Source organism: Cervus elaphus, chromosome 18 (genome assembly GCF_910594005.1).
Source record: "Cervus elaphus chromosome 18, mCerEla1.1, whole genome shotgun sequence".
In the NCBI taxonomy this organism is placed as follows: domain Eukaryota; kingdom Metazoa; phylum Chordata; class Mammalia; order Artiodactyla; family Cervidae; genus Cervus; species Cervus elaphus.
Window position 1 is genome coordinate 94553269 of NC_057832.1, and position 20466 is coordinate 94573734.

A 20466-nucleotide genomic window follows, 5' to 3' on the forward strand; every position below is an offset into this window, starting at 1 on the left:
CGTATCAAACTCACATTTCCTATGTCTCTTGCATTGGCAGGCAGGTTTCTTTACCACTAGAACCACCTAGGAAGCCCTTGGGGGAGAGTGGGTATATGTACATGTATGGCTGAGTCCCGTCACTGTTCACCTCAAACTATCACAACATTGTTTGTTAACTGGCTATACCATAATATAAAAAATAAAGTTTGTGGTGCTAACACTGTAGTTCTATTAATAAAAAAGTAACCAAAATAATTTTTGATTCTAATCACAAATAGTATTTTTTTTAACATAATTTTTCCAAACCCTGATTATCAGTCAAATGTTAAATACATATACTTAGGTAACCGATTTTCAACCATTTGGCTCAAATGCTATAAATTAATGAATGATGAAATCACCAAAAATAGTAATAGAAGAAAAAGATCTAGACAATTTTTGGATATTCAGAATGTGACTATGGTACTTTCAAGTAATTTGGCTTATATTCCCCTCAAATGATCACTTTGCAGAAACAATTTTCTCCTCTTCACTTTCAAAACACAGAGATTTCATATTATAGTAGATAAGGCCGAAGAGTTAAAAAAAAAAAAACTCTCTTTAGAGATTTAGCCATCAATGATAGAATATATGATTTCAAACCTCAGTGAAATATGAACATAAATGTAAGCACATTCAACCAAAAACTAGAACTGACAAAAATGTATAAGAATAAAAGTCTAAAGGTAGGACATGACATTCCCACGTATTTAAAGTAATAACATTTATGGCTTGAAAATAACTTACATCAAAGCCAGTATTCGGATCCCAACCCACATGTCCAATGTGCCTAAAGTAGCAGACAGAAAAAAACAGAAAAAAAAAAAAAGTGTAAGTGACATTAAAAACATAACATACATGAAATCCAACCCAATCAGTGACTTTTTCGCCTGAACTAATGGTTCTCATAGACATAATCATTTTCAGGGGAAAAAAGTATAAGCAGTCAAGAGACCAGGATTCTAGCCCCAGCTCCACTATTAACTGAGCCTTAACATTTTTGCACAATCTTTCTGAGCATCCATTTCCTTAACCGTCTAACTAGCATAAGAACACAAGTATTACATGAATAAGAGGACAGGAATTCTGTAATGAAGAAACGAAGTAATGCACATGAGAATGCTTGAAATACATCAAATGAATATCAAAGGTTTGATGCCTACAACAGACTGAGTGTGTTTTCCAAAAATTCCTATCTTGAGATCTAATCCCAATGTGATAATTCCTGGAGATGAGGATTTGAGGAGGTAATCAGGTCATGAAAGTGGATTCCCCAAGAATAGGATTGGTGCCATTAAGAAAGAGGCCTGGAGAGCTCTCTCGCCCTCTTCCAACATGTGAGGACACAACGAGAAGATGGCAATGAACTAAGCAGTGGGATTTTATAAGACACTAAATAAATCTTGCCTGCCTCTTTACAGCCTCCAGAACTGTGAGAAATAAATTTCCGTTCTTTATCAGCTATCCAGTCTATAGTATTCTGTTAGCAGTCCAAACAGAATAGGACAATGCCTTCAGGTAATTTCCAAATATCATTTATAGGGAAAAGTGAGATTTCATTTTCATGTCCAACAATTAATTGAAAAAACAACTCTAATTTTTCTTTTCTGATAGGTGGAAAAATAAATAAACTAAGATTCATAAAAAGTCTATTGATCAATAGCATTTAAAAACTCCAACAACAAAATTATAGCTGAAGGTACGCAACTGATAAATGTAAGGGGTCTCCCAAAAAGAAAACTGAATTTTCTAACAATTTAAAAAAAGAGCAGAAATGAATAAATCAAAAGTAAAGATAAGAATAATAAAAGAACTGCGTTACTGGAAATTGCTTGGTGTTCCAATATCTGCCTTAGTTAACCTCTTCTTTTTAGCTTTTCCTTTTTTCTTTTCTTTGGTATGGGAGATGTTGTTGATTTGTGGACCATAAAATCTATTTGTTGTAATTTCTGGATTTTTTATGTCAACTGTTGCCATGGGTAGATTAGGACCTGCAAATAAAATCAAAATAATATGAAAGAGACTTAAGAATTATCACAATCATAATTTATAATTTAAATACCTTTTTCTGAAGCAGGACCATTTCATTACTATAAATTATTTAAGTTTTAAAATCACATGCTAATTTTTATAAATAATAAATTTCAAAATTTCTTAAATTGCAAAAGTCAATAACAAATTCTCAAACAAATTAGCATAGATACATTATTTCAAAGAAAACTTCTATTTTTATAATACTAAATCTAATAAAGTATATGAATTTTCAACAAGAATTTAAATTTATCTGATCCATTAAATTTTGACTATTACAAACTTCACATCCAACACATTACTCATTAATGAAGTGGCATACATTACATAAGAAGAGTAAAAGAAAAGAAGCATCTTTGTTTTAAATCTAGTAAAGAAATCTAGTTTTACTTATTTCAACTTTATTAGTCTATGAGGAAAAAAATGCTTATATAATTATTACCACCATTTTTTCCAAAATGGTAATATTTAAGTCTAGTATCATCTTCCTCATTACTATACATACACTTTGGCTATCAGAAGTATACAACTCAAAAATTTAAGACACAAAAATTCTTAAAACATTCCATCTTCCACAAGGATCAATAGTAAAAAGACCTCAGGCATTTTCAGCTATTATTAACAGCATCTCCAGGAGTGACACTAAATGTAGCACAGAAAATTTTGTTTTATAATTCATAAAAGTACTCTTGCTCTTAAAGGTATGAAAGTCTGAATGAAACAAATTCATCTTAAAAATTCCTTTAAAAATTAAACTGAAGGGCAACACATGTGTCTCAGAGATTCCATTTAAATGTATGATTCTCTGACAAAACTTCCTAGTAGACCAAACTCCTCTGAGATGATCATAGTAATGACAATTTTAAAAACGTTGTATAAAATATAATCACTTTTATGCAGAGAAAGAGTTAACATAGTAGGTCTAAGACTGCTATCTTTAGAAAGGCCTGCTTGCAAGGCTGACCCTGAGCTAGCATCTAAGGATCTAGGATTTTAAGAGGGTTCCCATTATTCCCCGATTTAAGAGGGTTCTTATTCCCTGATAAGATGGAGTCTTTGTGTCTCAACTATTAGTACTATCAATGTGTTTTATGCTGATACCTGCTTTGCTTCTGCGAGTCTAGAATCTCGGTATGTACTAGACAGAAGATGCCCACATGACTAGCCCCCATTAAACCCCAGGCACTGAGTTTCTCCTTAACACATTTCATGTGTGTTGCAACAACTCATTGCTGGAGAAATTAAGCACATTCCCTGTGACCAATGACAGAATACTCTTGGAAGCTTGTGTGTGGTTCCCTCCAGATTTAATCCCATGTCTCTTTCTCTTTTGTTAGTTTTTGCTTTGTATCTTTTCACTGTAAGAGATCTTTACTATGTGTTCAGTCTTGTGAGTCCTTCTAGCGAATCACCAACTGGAGGGGTGGTGTGTGGAATCTCCAATACAATCATAGAATGGCAGATAGAAACCCTAAGAAATTATAGGCTAATGTACATTGAGTGATCATTAAATGCCAACTTGACTATAATTCTTCAATCATTCTGAAAACCTCAAAGGCAACCTATTCATCAATGTTATCTGAAATAAAACATTTATCTCCACGGGAAATTATATATAATTAATATTCTCTCCCTCAACTCTACTACTGAAGATGAAACACAGTAAAAATAAAATTATAAATGCCATCTGCCAATTTATCAGACAAATAATTTGTACACAACTAAAAGATATACACAATTCAGCTATTTTCCCTTAATATTCAAAGTCATTAAGTATAGTATATAAATGTCTAAAAGTTCTATTTATAGTTTCATACAAAATTCTGTGGGAAATTGTTCATATTGGCAAGAAGCAAAAATTCTTCTTGAAAAAAAATGGAAGCTAGTAAACAATACGGATAAAACCATTAAAAGCTGATTTAGCATCAAGGAATAATCTGACAATAATTGGACCAAAAATTAAAGGTTAGTTAAGCAATATAGGAAGTTTATTAAATAGGAGATAAAGAACTAGATTTTGAAATTTGTTCAGATTCAAGATTTGAGTTCACTGTAGTTTCAAAAAAAAGTAACATTAAAAATAACGAGAATTCAAGTGTTAGAGGGTTGAATTGGGATCATACTAGTATCTTCATAGACCTGTCTAGTGCTTACTTTTTATTTCTCATTCTTCTCTTTCTGTTCTCTCTTCTCTTACAATTTATCATTACTCATCATTATCAGCAACACCATCCAAAGAAGATGCTGCAATTATTACTCTTATCTTTACACTTAATAACATTTAAGAATCCCCTTAATCAAAAAAAAAAAAAAAAAGAATCCCCTTAATCATTTCATTATAGGGGACTGGAATGCAAAAGTAGGAAGTCAAGAAACACCAGGCGTAACAGGCAAATTTGGCCTTGACGTACAGAATGAAGCAAGGCAAAGACTCATAGTTTTGCCAAGAGAACTCACTGGTCATAGCAAACACCCTCTTCCAACAACATAAGAGAAGACTCTACACATGGACATCACCAGATGGCCAACACCAAAATCAGATTGATTAAATTCTTTGCAGCCAAAGATGGAGAAGCTCTATACAGTCAGCAAAAACAAGACCAGGAGCTGACTGTGGCTCAGATCATGAACTCCTTATTGTCAAATTCAGACTTAAATTGAAGAAAGTGGGGAAAACCACTAGACCATTCAGGTATGACCTAAATCAAATCCCTTACGATTATACAGTGGAACTGAGAAGTAGATTTAAGGGACTAGATTTGATAGACAGAGTGCCTGATGAACTATGGACGGAGATTTGTGGCATTACAAGAGACAAGGATCAAGACCACCCCCAAGAAAAAGAATTGCAAAAAAGCAAAATGGCTGTCTGAGGAGGCCTTACAAATAGCTGTGAAAAGAACAGACACTAAAAGCAAAGGAGAAAAGGAAAGATATACCCATTTAAATGTGGCGTCCCAGAGAATAGCAAGGAGAGATAAGAAAGCCTTCCTCAATGATCAGTGCAAAGAAATAGAGGAAAACAACAGAATGGGAAAGACTAGAGATCGCTTCAAGAAAATTAGAGATACCAAGGGAACATTTTATGCAAAGATGGACTCAATAAAGGTCAGAAATGGTATGGATCTAACAGAAGAAGAAGATATTAAGAAGAGGTGGCAAGAATACACAGAACTATACAAAAAAGAGCTTCATAACTCAGATAATCATGATGGTGTGATCACTCACCTAGAGCCAGACATCCTGAAATGTGAAGTCAAGTGGGCCTTAGAAAGCATCACTATGAACAAAGCTAGTGGAGGTGATGGAATTCCAGTTGAGCTATTTCAAATCCTAAATGATGATGCTGTCAAAGTGCTGCACTCAATATGTCAGCAAATTTGGAAAACTCAGTAGTGGCCACAGGACTGGAAAAGGTCAGTTTTCATTCCAATCCCTAAGAATGCTCAAACTACCACAAAATTGCACTCATCTCACACGGTAGTAAAGTAATGCTTAAAATTCTCCAAGCCAGGCTTCAACAATACGTGAACTGTGAACTTCCAGATGTTCAAGCTGGTTTTAGAAAAGGCAGAGGAACCAGAGATCAAATTGCCAATATCCACTGGATCATCAAAAAAGCAAGAGAGTTCCAGAAAAACATCTATTTCTGCTTTATTGACCATGCCAAAGCCTTTGAGTGTGTGGATCACAATAAACTGTTGAAAATTCTTCAAGAGATGGGAATACCAGACCACCTGACCTGCCTCTTGAGAAATCTGTATGCAGGTCAGGAAGCAACAGTTAGAACCGGACATGGAACAACAGACTGGTTCCAAATAGGAAAAGGAGTACATTAAGGCTGTATACTGTCACCCTGCTTATTTAACTTATATGCAGAGTACATCATGAGAAATGCTGGGCTGGAAGAAGCACAAGTTGGAATCAAGATTGCTGGGAGAAATATCAATAACCTCAGATATGCCAATGACACCACCCTTATGGCAGAAAGTGAAAAAGAACTAAAGAGCCTCTTGATGAAAGTGAAAGAGGAGAGTGAAAATCTTGGCTTAAAGCTCAACATTCAGAAAACTAAGATCATGGCATCTGGTCCCATCACTTCATGGCAAACAGATGGGCAAACAGTAGAAACAGTGGCAGACTTTATTCTTTTGGGCTCCAAAATCACTGCAGATGGTGACTGCAGCCATGAAATTAAAAGACACTTACTCCTTGGTAAGAAAGTTATGACCAACCTAGACAGCATACTACAAAGCAGAGACATTACTTTGCCAACAAAGGTCCGTCTAGTCAAGGCTATGGTTTCTTCAATAGTCATGTATGGATGTGAGAGTTGGACTATAAAGAAAGCTGAGCACTGAAGAATTGATGCTTTTGAACTGTGGTGTTGGAGAAGACTCTTGAGAGTCCCTTGGACTGCAAAAAGATCCATCCAGTCCATCCTAAAGGAGATCAGTCCTGGGTATTCATTGGAAGGACTGATGCTGAAGCTGAAATTCCAATACTTTGGCCACCTGATGCGAAGAGATGACTCATTTGTAAAGACCGTGATGCTGGGAAAGATTGGGGGCAGGAGGAGAAGGGGATGACAGAGGATGAGATGGTTGCATGGCATAGCCAACTCAATGGACATGAGTTTGGGTAAACTTTGGGAGTTGGTGATGGACAGGGAGGCCTGGCGTGCTGCAGCCCATGTGGTCACAAAGAGTCGGACACGACTGAGCAACTGAATTGAACTGAAGACAGACTGAGGTATATCAGAGTGAGACACTCTCTTTATGCATGTCATCCTTCTAGGTATGTCCAAATAGCAATAAGAAAGGAATAACCAGATTCACCATTAAAAAATAACAGAAATTTGGGAATTCCCTGGTGTTTCAGTGCTAAGGACTCTGCACTTCCAGTGCATAGAACTGGGTTCAATCCTAATTGGGGAACTAAGATCCCACAAGTTGTGTGGTGCAGCTGGAAAAACAAAACAAAAATTTAACAATTATAATTAATTTTTAGGAAAAAGGAAAAATAAAAATATTTTGACTTTAGTTTATATAAAAGTAACCTATATCTTATGGATGTCCTAAATGGTATAAAGTTGGTAAAGTTAACAGTTTAAATTACTTAAGCTAGTAGATTCTTTTCTGGGAAATAATAAAGTTAAGAGTCTTGTAAGCCTGATTTACAACTCACTAGAGAAAATAACTCGGCCATCTCTGAAGAAAGTCAAGGATGAAGAGGACAGGAATGAAATATAAGTGATATGCAGAATGAATACCAAAGTTTCCCCTCCTCCCTCTCCTCCAAAATCAGGTGTGGATATATTATTATGCATCTACCAAGCAGTTCATAAAGCTATGCCTTTAGCTACTTAGTGTTATTTCACACAAACTTCATCAATATTGGTTAAAACACTATTTAATTAAGTCTATATAGAAAAATTCAAATTTTAGAGACCTATAACAAAAACTGGTATAAGCTGGGAAATTAGCTGGTTTTTCTAAATCTTTCATTTTATGGACAAAAACTAAGGACAGTGTCATCACCAACAGAATGATACTCAGATGTGTTCTTTCTATAATAAAAGAACAAAACAAATAAAAAACAACAATGAAGGACAGGAAGAGCCAGGTGAACTGTCTAAAGTCACACAGTCAGTGACAGAGGGAAAGGTAAACTCTGCCACCCTGGTTTCTAAGTCCACTACTCTTTCTGTTAACTAGTGTACCTTTCACACGACAGCTAAATGACAAGACTGATCAACGCTAACTTTACAGTAAGTATGCTGTATGTCTTTACCAATTTATCAGTTCTCTTAGTTTGTGGTCCAACTGTTACAAGCAATGGTTATGAGTTTCAAAATTTAGAAAAAAGGGGTTTTTACACATTCAAGAGACTAAGTATTTGGCTATTTCTGTTGACAGCATTTACTTTACAGTTTGAAGATGTTAGGAAATAAATGTAAAATAATGTTCTAAAGCCTAATTATTTCAAAGTGACAGACTAAAAAATTAATAACTTGTATAAAGCACAGAATCACTTTTTAAATAAAGTTTATGAAAGATATGGTAACAGAAATAAATCATTTCTAGTCAATTTTATTTATTCCATTTCTGAAATTACACTCATCCTAAGAACATGTATTAAGTAAATACATAAAGAAGGGGCGCTGTTTCCTTTCTTTTTCAAAAAGCAGTTATGACAAATTACCTTCTTCTGATGAATGACAACTAACAGAGAAAAGGTTTTTTAATATTCTCACTGAACAGCATTTCTAGCTAAATTTAAAAGTAAAAGAACAAACTAAACTCTTCCGCTTAATTACATAAAAAGCAGAGAGCTCTCACCAAGGTAAAATGGTTGAGAAACAGGTGGGCTAGAGACCTCTGATGTCAAACAGTCATGAAGCTGAGAACAAATCATTGGAAAGCGCCTAAGTTAAAAGGTGAGGTTGACCAATTAAGAAAAAAAAAAGAAAAGTGTATGGATTAGGAGTTAATGAGGAAAACACTTGTCCTAATTGTACTTTAGGACAGGAATACATGTCACTTCTACATAAAGTGTCTTTTTTTCAGTTACAATTTGAAAAGGCCAGCTAAACTGATGGAAATGAGGATTGGGACAAAGCCCCTGCATGGACTCTGCAAGGCAGTGAGAAGTGCCCACCGCCACCTGGTGGCAGCGCAGCAGACACAGAAACCCAAGAGGCCACCTTCCTGAGTCCTCTCTACACCACGGGGAGAGCAAGGCAGGCAACTGCACTGCAGCGAAAAATATGAACATTTCTATCAATGATTGTATGTGCATCTTATAAATAAATAAGGAAGCAAAGACTGGCAACACATGCTGTATAATTTTTTAACAATACCATTTTTAAATTTCCTGTTTATTTAATGAAAAAAAGTTTGGAACCACTGTACGAAAAGGTTAAAACTTTGTATCTTAAGATTTAAAACCAAGAGCCATCTCAGAGAAAGAAACTACATTTAATTATGAGTATCTCTTACTAGGGGTAATAAAATTATAAGACATCATTGTCACATAAAGAATATCCAAATTCAAATCATTGTGGATTAGGTGCCTCTTCAAAAATATATTTTATATGTATTGAAAAGATAAAATTTACAAAAATCAAAAAGTACTTACATCCTTAACTTTAATTATGTTATTTGTACAATGTCTATACTTTATAATCTCAGATTACTTTCCCTAAAGATGCTAACACTAGGAAGCCTTTCACACTGGTACTTAATATATGCTCACAGGAGGCCAAATAGTTTAATAAATTAAAAAAGAGAAGATTAAAATATTGAGCACACAACAAGTGGAAAAACTTCTAATGCTACACTAAAGGTTCACAGATGAAAGATTTCTGGTCAGCTGCTCTGCTTCCTTTGTCTCTGTGACATACTAGCTGCACACCTCAAGGCATGCTACGTACCCTCTCTAGGTCTCAGTTTCTCCTTCAAAACCATCCTGATGTGGCACAGTGGTTACAGCACAGTGGTTAAGGGGCCAGGCTCTGGAGCTGGAACACTTGAGACTGAATCTTGCTCCACTTTCCTAGTTCTGTGACCCTGAGCAAGTCACCTATCTGTGCCAGTCTTCTCATCTACATCAGGGATAATAGCAGCTACTTCATGTGTTTTCTGGACAATGCCTGGCAGGTAGCAAACGACCAGTAAAGGTAACTGTGAGTATGATCACTGTCACTGTCTTCATCATGATAACTCATATTAAGCACCATGCTAAACACTTTGATTACTTTATTTATCCCCAAGCAGTCCTGTAACCTAAGTATTAAAAATTTCCATTCAAAACAGAAAGTCAAAGTATACAATGCTTGGCACATTTAAAGTACTACTGAAGGTAGTCAAGTTTTTTAAAAAATTATAATAAGGTAAATAATCCAAAATTTAATACAGCAATGTCTGATTCATGTTATTATATCACAAAAACAAATTTAAGGACAAAATCAGAAAGTAATAAATTGGTTTAAAAGAAACAAAAACCAGCAACCACCAACAGTTGTCATATATTAAGAACTTTGTACTATATTAAGTGTTTCCCCACTATAACAAAGGCTATCATAGGATCAGGGATCCCATTTCAGTGTGATGAAAGCCATGGATCCTCTTTCCCCAGAGAAAAGAACATATATACAATATTTAGCACAAAACTTCAGCCAGGGTTTATGGGACCCAGGATGAGACTCTGCACAAAAGATCTAGGACCTGTCCTTTGTATCTTAGTACCCTGCTCTTATTCTTTAGTATAACTACGTATATTTTAAATAAATGAATCTGCATTATTTCAGTTACTAATACTTCAATCCACATTACTTCATTATCAAATTAGGAGGATCATGGGCAGCTACTATGTGTTTTAAACACATCAGCACAGTAAGCACAGCTACTATTGATTTAAGCACACCAGAACAGTTAAGTGTTCATTCTCAAAGGGGCTAGTTTCATATTCCCATTGTAAAATAATCTTTTGAAGTAAGAAAAAAAAAAAAAAGAAACATGAAAGTAGGAAATGAAGAAATATGATAGATAAAATTTACTGTTTTTTTTAAGGAAGACATTAAGACCAGTCTGTATAATTTTTGAACTTAAATCAACTGTACATAAGGAATTAAGATGTAAGTAATAGTGACGGGCACCTAGAAAATAGCCAAAGAACAGTACATTTCTAAGTCCTCACCTGTTACTTATTTTAAAATAAGAACACAATAAACTACAGTATTTAATCATACATATTAAATAGTAGGTATTAATGTGTATGATGGGGTTTCCCAGGTGGCGCTAGTGGTAAAGAACCTGGCTGCCAATGCCCGAGATGTAAGAGACTTGGGTTCAGTCCCTTAGTCAGAAGATCCCCTGGAGAAGGAAATGGCAACCCACTCCAGTTTTCTTGCCTGGAAAACCCCATGGACAGAGGAGCCCGGCGGGCTAAGGTCCATGGGGCTGCAGAGAGTCGGGCGTGACTGAAGCAGCTGAGCAGTGTCTGTGGTACATGTTTCTACAAGGATTAAATCACAATCTAAAATTGTTTTGATCAATAATTAGTGAAGAGCTTACCATTTGGGGGGTCTCGTCTTTTCTCTGTTAGGAAATAAATTCAAAGAATATTATTAGACATATGTCATACAAAAACCAACATAAAAAATTAATTCATCTAAACTCTGTCTTATTCTTGTAAGTGGTTAATAAGAGTTTCTCTGAGGAAGTGACATTGGGCACCATTTGAATAAAGCAAGAGAGGGAACATATTTAAAGGCCCTGAAGAGAGAATAGCATGAAGGCAAAACCCTAATACTGGGCTGCAGTGGACCAAAGGAAGAGCGGAAGAGAGAAGTCAGAAGGGAAACCGGGGAACTGGAGCATGTAGGGTCCCACAAGACATGCATGGGTTAAGGAATATAGACTGTATTTCATATATGATACGAAGCTCTTACAAGTTTTTGAACAGGAGAAGTGGCACGATCTAATCTATGTTTTTAAAAGTTCTCCCTGGTTACTATGTGGGAAAGAGAGAATAAGGGGCATACAGGGACAGCAGAGGGATAGGTGAGAGCATCAGGTAGTCCAGATGACACACGACGGTGGCTTGGATTAAGGTGGTAGCAACAGAGGTGGTGAGAAACAGATTCAAGACATGTTTTTGAAGGCAGAGACAATGGGACTCACGATAGGGTTTATGAAGAACCACTGGGAGCCAGAGTGACAAGGTGGAGCCAAGGCCTTTTACTGGGACAGGGAAGACTAGGAGAATAGGAGCAAGTCTAAATCGGGTTGGGGAGCCTGGATTAAGTGTTCTGTTCATACATATAAATTTGAAGGTTATTCTATCACACAACTGGAGCACAGGAGTGTGAAGGTCAGCGGTGAGGTCAAAGGCAGTAGATAAAATGTTGGGCGTCAGCAGCAAATAGCATTTAAAGCTACGGGACTGAACGAAAGCATAAAGCAAATGAAAACAGCTACAGACGCCTAAGCACGGGGCAGACAGAAGGAACACTGAAAAACTATGGCCAACTAAACAGGAGTAACACCAAGAGAACTGCTACTAACCCACTGCGTTCATACTTGTACTCTTGCATTCATACCAAGTTTGACACAATTTTCATTTCAAGAAAGTTCAAAAGTGGTTGAAAAATTTCCAACAAATACAATTTCCACAGATTTTTGTAATACAAAATTTTCCAAAATTATATTTTCAAAATATCCCGAATTTTCCAAATACCATAAATAAAAATATAATAAAATATTTAGTTTCTAAACAGCCACAATCCTAAAATTAATAGAATTTAACTGAGGGACAATTTGAAAATCCTGGCAATGGGAAATACAAATGGATTACTCCATCTGGTGGTCTGATGAAGTAATTTTCTGAAACATTTGATAAAAGCACATCCTGTGTCCATGAATGTCAAATCTCTAGTTTCCAAGGTGATGTTACATCTACATCCAGAGAGGAAATACTTCTTAAACTGCTGGTGACACAAACATGGAAATATGTTGAGATAATGTAAAGTTCAGAGTATAAGTTCTAAAAAGCAATTACTTAGAAATATAACACTATCCTGGCTTGAAAACCATGTTAAGGAAAAAAGAGAACCTTTGGTTGAACTAAAAATGAGAGCGAATAGTGTGAAGTGTTTGCTAGAAACGTTAGCAGAACAGTGTTTAATTGTATCAGGGGACGTTTTTAGTATCACAGTACTAGTCAGACCACGGTTGGAGCACTACGTTCAAACCTGGACATCACATTTGAAGGACCATTTTCTAAATGTGGATCATTTGAAGAGACATAAAAATCTATAATGCATTCAGAGCACAACATACAGGACAATGAGTCTATAAATTATATCATGTGAGGAATAACAAAATGGAAGTGGTTAAGCTAAAGAAGTGAACACGGCCTAAGGAGGGCACGGTAGATTGTTTCCAAATTAAAACTGGCTAATTATTTGTTGCACCAAAAGTTGGTCCACATGCATCTAAGTTAAAGAGAAGCGAGACTGAAGGCTGATTTAGCATGACAAGGATGCCCAACGATGAATCAGCTGTCTCCCATGTGGGCTGCCATCTTTCTGCTTCTGAAACACTATGACTAAAAGCTTAGGAACTGTATAAACAGAATTCCTGCACCAGGTGACAGACACCTTTAGGTGACCTATCTATTTCCAAGTCAATTATTCCATACAGTAAGAAGTGTTTTAAACTCTTTCTTATATTGAAAATGTCACATAGTTTGACTAAAAGGAGTTCCAGGGGACCTCTGGCCTGGCACCACAACACGTCACTGAAATAGGAACTGAACCTCAAATTCTTCCACAGAATTAAATTCTTCCACAGCATAGAATCAAGTGGTAAACAACCCTGGCTCCAAAAAGAAGTAAAAAACAATAGGTGCTTAATAATTCTATTCACTCATTACAAAGAGGATATAAGATGACAGTGAGGCAACAACTCAGTTCATTTTCATTTTGTACATTACCTCCTTCTCAGAAATCCATTAAAATAACAGTTAACATGTATAAAATGTAACACATGCCTTTGCATTCCTGTACTTTTTCATGACTTATTCCCTCTTACTGGTAAAGCACATCCTTGCATACAGTGATTTTCAAACTGGGGTAATGTATACTTGGACGTACAAAAAGACTTTTCAAGGAATACATGAGCACAGCTAGTTTCAAGGGGATCTATTTACTGGTCTCATCTCCCATAAGCTATTTGTCCTACAAGTGATCTGCTTAAGATGATGATTCTGGAGAAGTTCACCTTTCCTAATCACCCTTCTCCCACTTTACAACAGGAATGCCTGGTATTTGACTACTGTTGAGTAGTTCTACATCAACGAATTTAAAATGCTATATTATCCTGCATCATTCTCTAATGTCTTATATATATTAGAGTCTCATGCATTAAACTAAATTCCTTATGATTTTATAACACACAACATTAGGGGCAAAACAAGAGACAAAGCAATGTTTACAAATCTTGTTTGCAACTTTGCATGTATGTTTCTAGGCCTGCCTAAAGTCTTTGTTCACAAAACATAAAATACTTTTTAAAATGTGAGTTACAAATAATGAAATAAAAATGCAAACATTAAAAGTCAGTGGATGTTAAATATTATTAACCAAAAAGATTACTGGAGTTCTCTAAAAAAACTTAAAAAAAAAAAAATCAACCCAATAAAAATAGTAGTTTTTTAAAGGGAAAATGAGCAACCTGTTTTGTGTAAAGGGCCAGATAGTAATTACTTTAGGCTTTGTGCTTCATAAAGACTTTGTCATAACTATCCAACTGTGCTGTGGGAGAAAACATAGTCAAGGACAACATGTAAAGCAACAAGCATAGTTGTTTTTAATAAAACCATGTTGACAGAAATAGATGGTAGGACAGATCAGTCCTGTAAGCCACAGCCAGCTCCTGTTTAAAGAAATTTTAAAAAATGCTTACCAGATTTCCTTTGTCGTCGGCCCAACAAGTCTGTAACTGCTTTTCGGAATTTTTTTGCTTCTTCTTCATTGGCAAAATTAAGAGCAACTTGACAGGTCTGGAATATTTTCAACAAAAAAGGTAAACAACAAACCCCACAAATTTAGCTTTATTTAACAAAAAAGTTGATAACTAACAAAAGTACATTTCTGAAGAAAGCAAGCTTCACTTTATTAGCACACAAGAACTTTATCACTTGAATAACTTAAGAAGGCAAAAAGCATGGAGAAGGTAAAGACTACTATTATGTTACAGTAGACAGTCAAATGTTAAAATGATACTTCATCTTCAATCAAAAAAAAAAGAGTGAACAGAATTTGATCCTTCAATAGAGCTCTGTAAACATTTGGATTTGAAAAGACAAACACTAGAAACATTGATCAAATGCAGATCAACTCTATCTTTTTTATGCTTTTATTTTGCAGCTTAATTACAGGTATTCACGTACATTATTAAAAGTGTGAGAACACACTGACATTATTACGGCATTTACTCCACACTTTTACATATGTACATATATTTTACATACAATGAAGAAAAATGTGAAAAAATAACAAAGAAAGAAGAAAATGCATTTTGAAAAGACAGATATATCATCTAATCCAACCTTTTACTGTAGAAAATTTAGGAAATAGAAATATGAAAACAGAATATTAAAGTCACTCATAATCTACGTTGTTGTCATTGTTTAGTTGCTAAGTTGTGTCCATCTCTTTTGTGACCCCATGGGCTGCAGCCCTTTAGGCTCCTGTGTCCATGGAATCTCCCAAACAAGAATACTGGAGTCGGTTGCTATTTCCTTCTCCAGGGGATCTGCCCAACCCAGGGGTCAAACCCGCATCTCCTGCACTGCAGGTGGATTCTTTACCCTTGACCCACCAAAGAAGCCCTGATCCCAGGTACAGGCAATAAATTTTTAAAGTTCTGTTTCCCCTGTCTCACTTTCCCTGGTGACTCAGACAGTAAAGAATCTGACTGCAATGAGGGACAAGTGGATTCGATTCCTGAGTCAGGAAGATCCCCTGGAGAAGGGAATGGCTACCCACTCCAGCATTCTTTCCCGGAGAATCCATGGACAGAGAAGCCTGGTGGGCTACTGTCCGTGGGGTTGCAAAGAGTTGGAGAGAAGCGAGCAGCTAACACTACTGTATTTTAGTGCTCTTCTAGGTCATGAACTATTCTTTCACAAAATAATTTGTATGGCAATATAATCTTCAATATTTAAAAGTTACCAGGGGTTAGGGGTTTCATTTTTATAGACAGGAAAACTAAAATCCAGAGAGTTAAAACTATTTGTCCAAAATCACATAGACAGGTTAAAACTATATGCCCAAAGACAGAGAAGATGAAAAAGAAACCTCTTTTCTACATGCCAAATTACATTTACATTCCTCTCAGAAAACTTTTCCCTTAAAATCTTAGCTGTTGCTTCCTATTAAGCCGTAATATCTGTGACTATGCTTTTAAAAGTAAAATAATTCCTTATATTTTATACAACAGGTTTACATAAAAAGCACATACTTTCCACAGACAAATGTAAATGCAATTACACTAAACAGGGAAATAAAGGAAATATGACTTACATCTCCAGCAAAGGTATGAAAATATCCTCTAGGACTATTATATACAAAGTTATTGTATAGCTCTTGTTCCCACAATAGTTTCCCATCCTAGAAAAAAAATAAAAGTTGAAATAAGAGTTACCAGTAAGAAAACCTCTAGGAATAAAAAAAAGGAACAAAAACAAAGCAGATGACTCCTATTAGGGCACTGTTTATATTAACAGCCTTTACATACAGACCACATACATGTACAATACATAGATAACACATATATAATTTAATAAGCAGCAACAAAACAGTAAATATTGGATAGTGTTTCTCTCATAAAAATTACATACCAAGTGAGTTGAACTCAGTATGCTAAGATATAATCTTATTAGCCAAGCATTTCCAAATATATACTTGGTCAAATACATAACTAGAACAATTACTAGATCATCAATGTTAGAAGTGGTAAGATTCTTTTGTACATGCACTGATTATCAAAGCATAGTTCTATCAGCAGTATTTAGAGTGTATACTACCAAATATTACTGGATTTCATTCTCTTTTCCTCAATTCTGTAGACGCTAAGAGGGTCAAATATGCCTTCTCTGTACTATTCATTAACAATCTTTGAATTTTTAACTTTTGCAGAGTGGTCTCCTAATTAATTGATTATTAATAAATTATTATTAATTAATTCTCCAAAATTAATTCTGATTAATTCTCCAAAAGAATTGATGCTTTTGAACTGTGGTATTGGAGAAGACTCTTGAGAGTCCCATGGACAGTAAGGAGAACAAACCAGTCAATACTACAGGAAATCAGCCCTGAATATTCATTGGAGGGACTGAGGCTGAAGCTCCGATACTTTGGCCACCTAATGAGAAGAACTGACTCACTGGAAAAGACCTTGATGCTGGGAAAGACTGAAGGCAGGAGGAGAAGGGGATGACAAAGGATGAGATGGTTGGATGGTAACACGGACTTGATGGACTTGAGTTTGAGCAAGCTCCGGGAGTTGGTGATGGACAGGAAAGCCTGGTGTGCTGCAGTCCATAGGGTCACAAAGAGTCAGACACGACTGAGCAACTTAACTGAACTCCTAATTAAACACTGGTATAAGTACTATCAATCATGAGCAGAAAGAGAATGATGATTAAAGTGTACAAGGTTAAACTATGGTTAAGGGATCCATCAGTGACTGTCATATCGATAGCCCTAGTACAAGAAATATCATTAACCTTAATACCAAATGTGGCTAATTGTAAGTATTTAGCAATGGTTATCTATAATTGGAGATGACTGGTTAGGGAAATATAATCACAGCCCTATTCTGAAGTGCAAGGTTCCACCTAGACCACCAATTCAAAAATATTTTAAAATGCTGTATACATATTATGGGGATTCCCTCATAGCTCAGTTGGTAAAGAATCTGCCTGCAATGCAGGAGACCTGGGTTCAATTCCTGGGTCGTGAAGATCCCCTAGAGAAAGAAATGGCAACCCACTCTAGTATTCTTGCCTGGAGAATTCCATGGACAGTGGGGCCTAATGGTCTGCAGTCCATGGGGTCACACAGAGTTGGACATAACTTACCGACTGAACTACCACCACACACATTATGACCTTTATAATGGAATCCCCTTCTTCTCAGTGGAGTTCCATGTACATCTACTTTCTAAATAGTGCTTCTCTTTGCTGATGAGAAATATATCAAAGGACTGAAGAGTGTCTTTTAAACTATGCATGTGCTCCCCACCTCCCAGAATCGCTGCCACGGTTAAACTCCTGTTGGTAACAGGAGTACACCACATCTCTCAGCTGTCTTGAAGTATGTGAAATGGGTGTTACAAATTACTAATTTACAAAGGACAGTGACTTAAACTTACTTACTCTCAGGGAAATACTCTGCAACAGATCCAGATGGTCATCACACTTTACAAATAAATAAGCAGAAGCCCAGAAATGTAAAGCAGTTTGATTACACCCTATTTAATCGTAAGTACTGTTCAGGAGTTCAAAGTTAGTTTTCTGTTTTTTTCTAACTACAACCCTATTATACTTATTGCCACACATAAATATTAAGTAAGGGGGCTTACCCACAGAAAAAATTTTAAAGGATAAACAGAGACTTCATCTCAGCAAAAAGATGATTTTTAGAGTGACTATCAGAGATGAGTTCCTGACAAAGGGCATCCAATCTAAGACAGGGTGGATTTACACTTGAGATAGAGGGATACAAAGCTGGGAAAATCTGAAAATACATACCTATGCTGAGAAACAACATAAAACAGGCAGCAAATACATTATTATAGATATTGTATAATACTTTAAACCCGGGCTGCAGTAAATAAGAACACACCAAGCTAAAATATAAGATACACTTTTGTAGTTCCCTGCAAGAACTATATATGCTAGTCTGTGATGGATAGTATGGAATAAAAAGAGTATCATTACAAAATAAGAGAATGTGGGAAAAGTCCATATCCAAAAGAATAAAAATAGAGAAACCAACAAAACCTTTAACATGTGGATAGATAAAATGGGGAACTATTCACATTTGGCTTAGGGTTTGCTGCCCATTTGATCACAGTGCCCATGCTTCAATATCTCAAACCAAGCTTCACTCTTCTAATATTAAGTATAATTTAAATATTACATAAAGGATAAACAAATCTACACTAAATTAAAATTAAGGTAGAAAACTAATCATCTACATTTCAAGTGAAGGCAAAACAAAACTCACCTTGATATCAAATATTCTTAAAAAATAAGATCTCTGTGGATTGTCCTTAACAAGACAAGCAACACCACTGCACTTCTTTGACCACATACAGTTCCGATCTGCTGCATACAACTGTACCACTGCCGAAGACATGGTCTGCAAAACATCAAATTTACAGCCATTAGATTCAAAATTACACTATGATAACCGAGCCCCTACTAACACCTTGACTGCAATCTCAACATGAGACACGGAACCAGAACCTCCTGCCAACCTGCTCCTAAATTCTGGACCCGACGAAACAAAAACGTAATAAACATTTATCATTATTTTAAGCTACTTTTTGAACTAATTTCTTATGTAGTAATACACAACTAATACAATTACTAAAAATAATTATTGAAAGTTAATATGCATTGAGGCTTAACATGTATAAGGAATGTGCTAATGAGCACTTTTAAATATAATTCCATTTTTATTACTATTAAAGCTTCATTTTATGCTTAAGAAACCCAAGGTTAAAGAGGATAATCTGCCCAATATCACACAGTTGAGTAGCAGAACTGAAGTTCTAATCCAGGCAGTTTGTAACTTCAGATCCCGTACTCTTACTCCCAGTACTATATACCGGTTTTCCAATAAAATGAAGTCAAAGTGAAAGTCGCTCAGTCGTGCCCAACTCTTTGCGACCCCATGGATTATACAATCCATGGAATTCTCCAGGCCAGAATACTGGGATGGGTAATCTTTCCCTTCTTTAAGGGATCTGCCCAACCCAGGGATCAAACCCAGATCTCCCGCAACTGCAGACAGATTCTTTACCAGCCGAGCCACCAGGGAAGTCCACAAAATGAACATCTGAGCAACAAAGTAGTAGCTACTAGTAAAGTCTGATTTCCATAAAATAATTAACCCCTTAATATAGGTACTAAGCCAAATCTGAAAGCAAGATTTATGCTTATTAATTACAGTACTGGAAACTTTGAACATACATTGAAAGATGAATTCTAACATCTTGTTTTTTAAAGATGGTAAAACTGAGGGAAAAAAAGATTTTAAGTGAAGTGCACCTGGCCACACTGCTTGAAAGCTATAATGAAGATATGGAAATGATCTGAGTGACTGTTGTCCCAATTCTCCCATTACCCTTTTAGATGCACAGGAAAGGAATTAATACACGGTGTGCAATGGATACCTTAGAACATGCATTAGGGTTTTGTAGCTGCCACCTCCCTCATGACTATATCACGACACAACTGAAACTTTCACTTAATTCTAAACTAAGTTTCCTATATACTACAATCTAACATGGAACTATTCAATTCCAATTTTTGTAAGAGTAATACACACATTTACAGGTCAGCACTTATAAATCCTCTGAAAACAATAATTTTTTCTGATCCAGAAATCTTACTCCTAAACTAGAAATTAAGGAAATAATATAAAATAAAACCAAAAATTGTATTTAATGTAAATTTAAAAATATTTATATAAATATAAATTAATTATGTTTTAAAAACAGAAGACATTTAAACAACCACAAATAGGAGACAATTATGATTTGGTACATCAGTTCAATGAATACTGGGCATTGTGATAAAAAGACAAGACTACATTAAGATTTAGAGATGAAA

At 35.7% G+C, this 20466-nt stretch overlaps 1 protein-coding gene across 2 annotated transcripts in view; it reads right to left on the bottom strand.

Moving 5' to 3' along the window:
* The window catches only part of WASL (WASP like actin nucleation promoting factor), a 78065-nt gene that overhangs the window by 19222 nt on the left and 38377 nt on the right, over positions 1 to 20466 (bottom strand). For both annotated transcript variants that reach the window (XM_043871887.1, XM_043871886.1), the window contains exons 2-7: positions 18854 to 18988; positions 16145 to 16231; positions 14523 to 14619; positions 11130 to 11153; positions 1844 to 2012; positions 769 to 811 (exon numbers count right to left, since the gene is read on the bottom strand). In XM_043871887.1, the coding sequence (XP_043727822.1) occupies positions 769 to 811; positions 1844 to 2012; positions 11130 to 11153; positions 14523 to 14619; positions 16145 to 16231; positions 18854 to 18988 (555 nt within the window). The remainder of the gene's footprint in view (positions 1 to 768; positions 812 to 1843; positions 2013 to 11129; positions 11154 to 14522; positions 14620 to 16144; positions 16232 to 18853; positions 18989 to 20466) is intronic.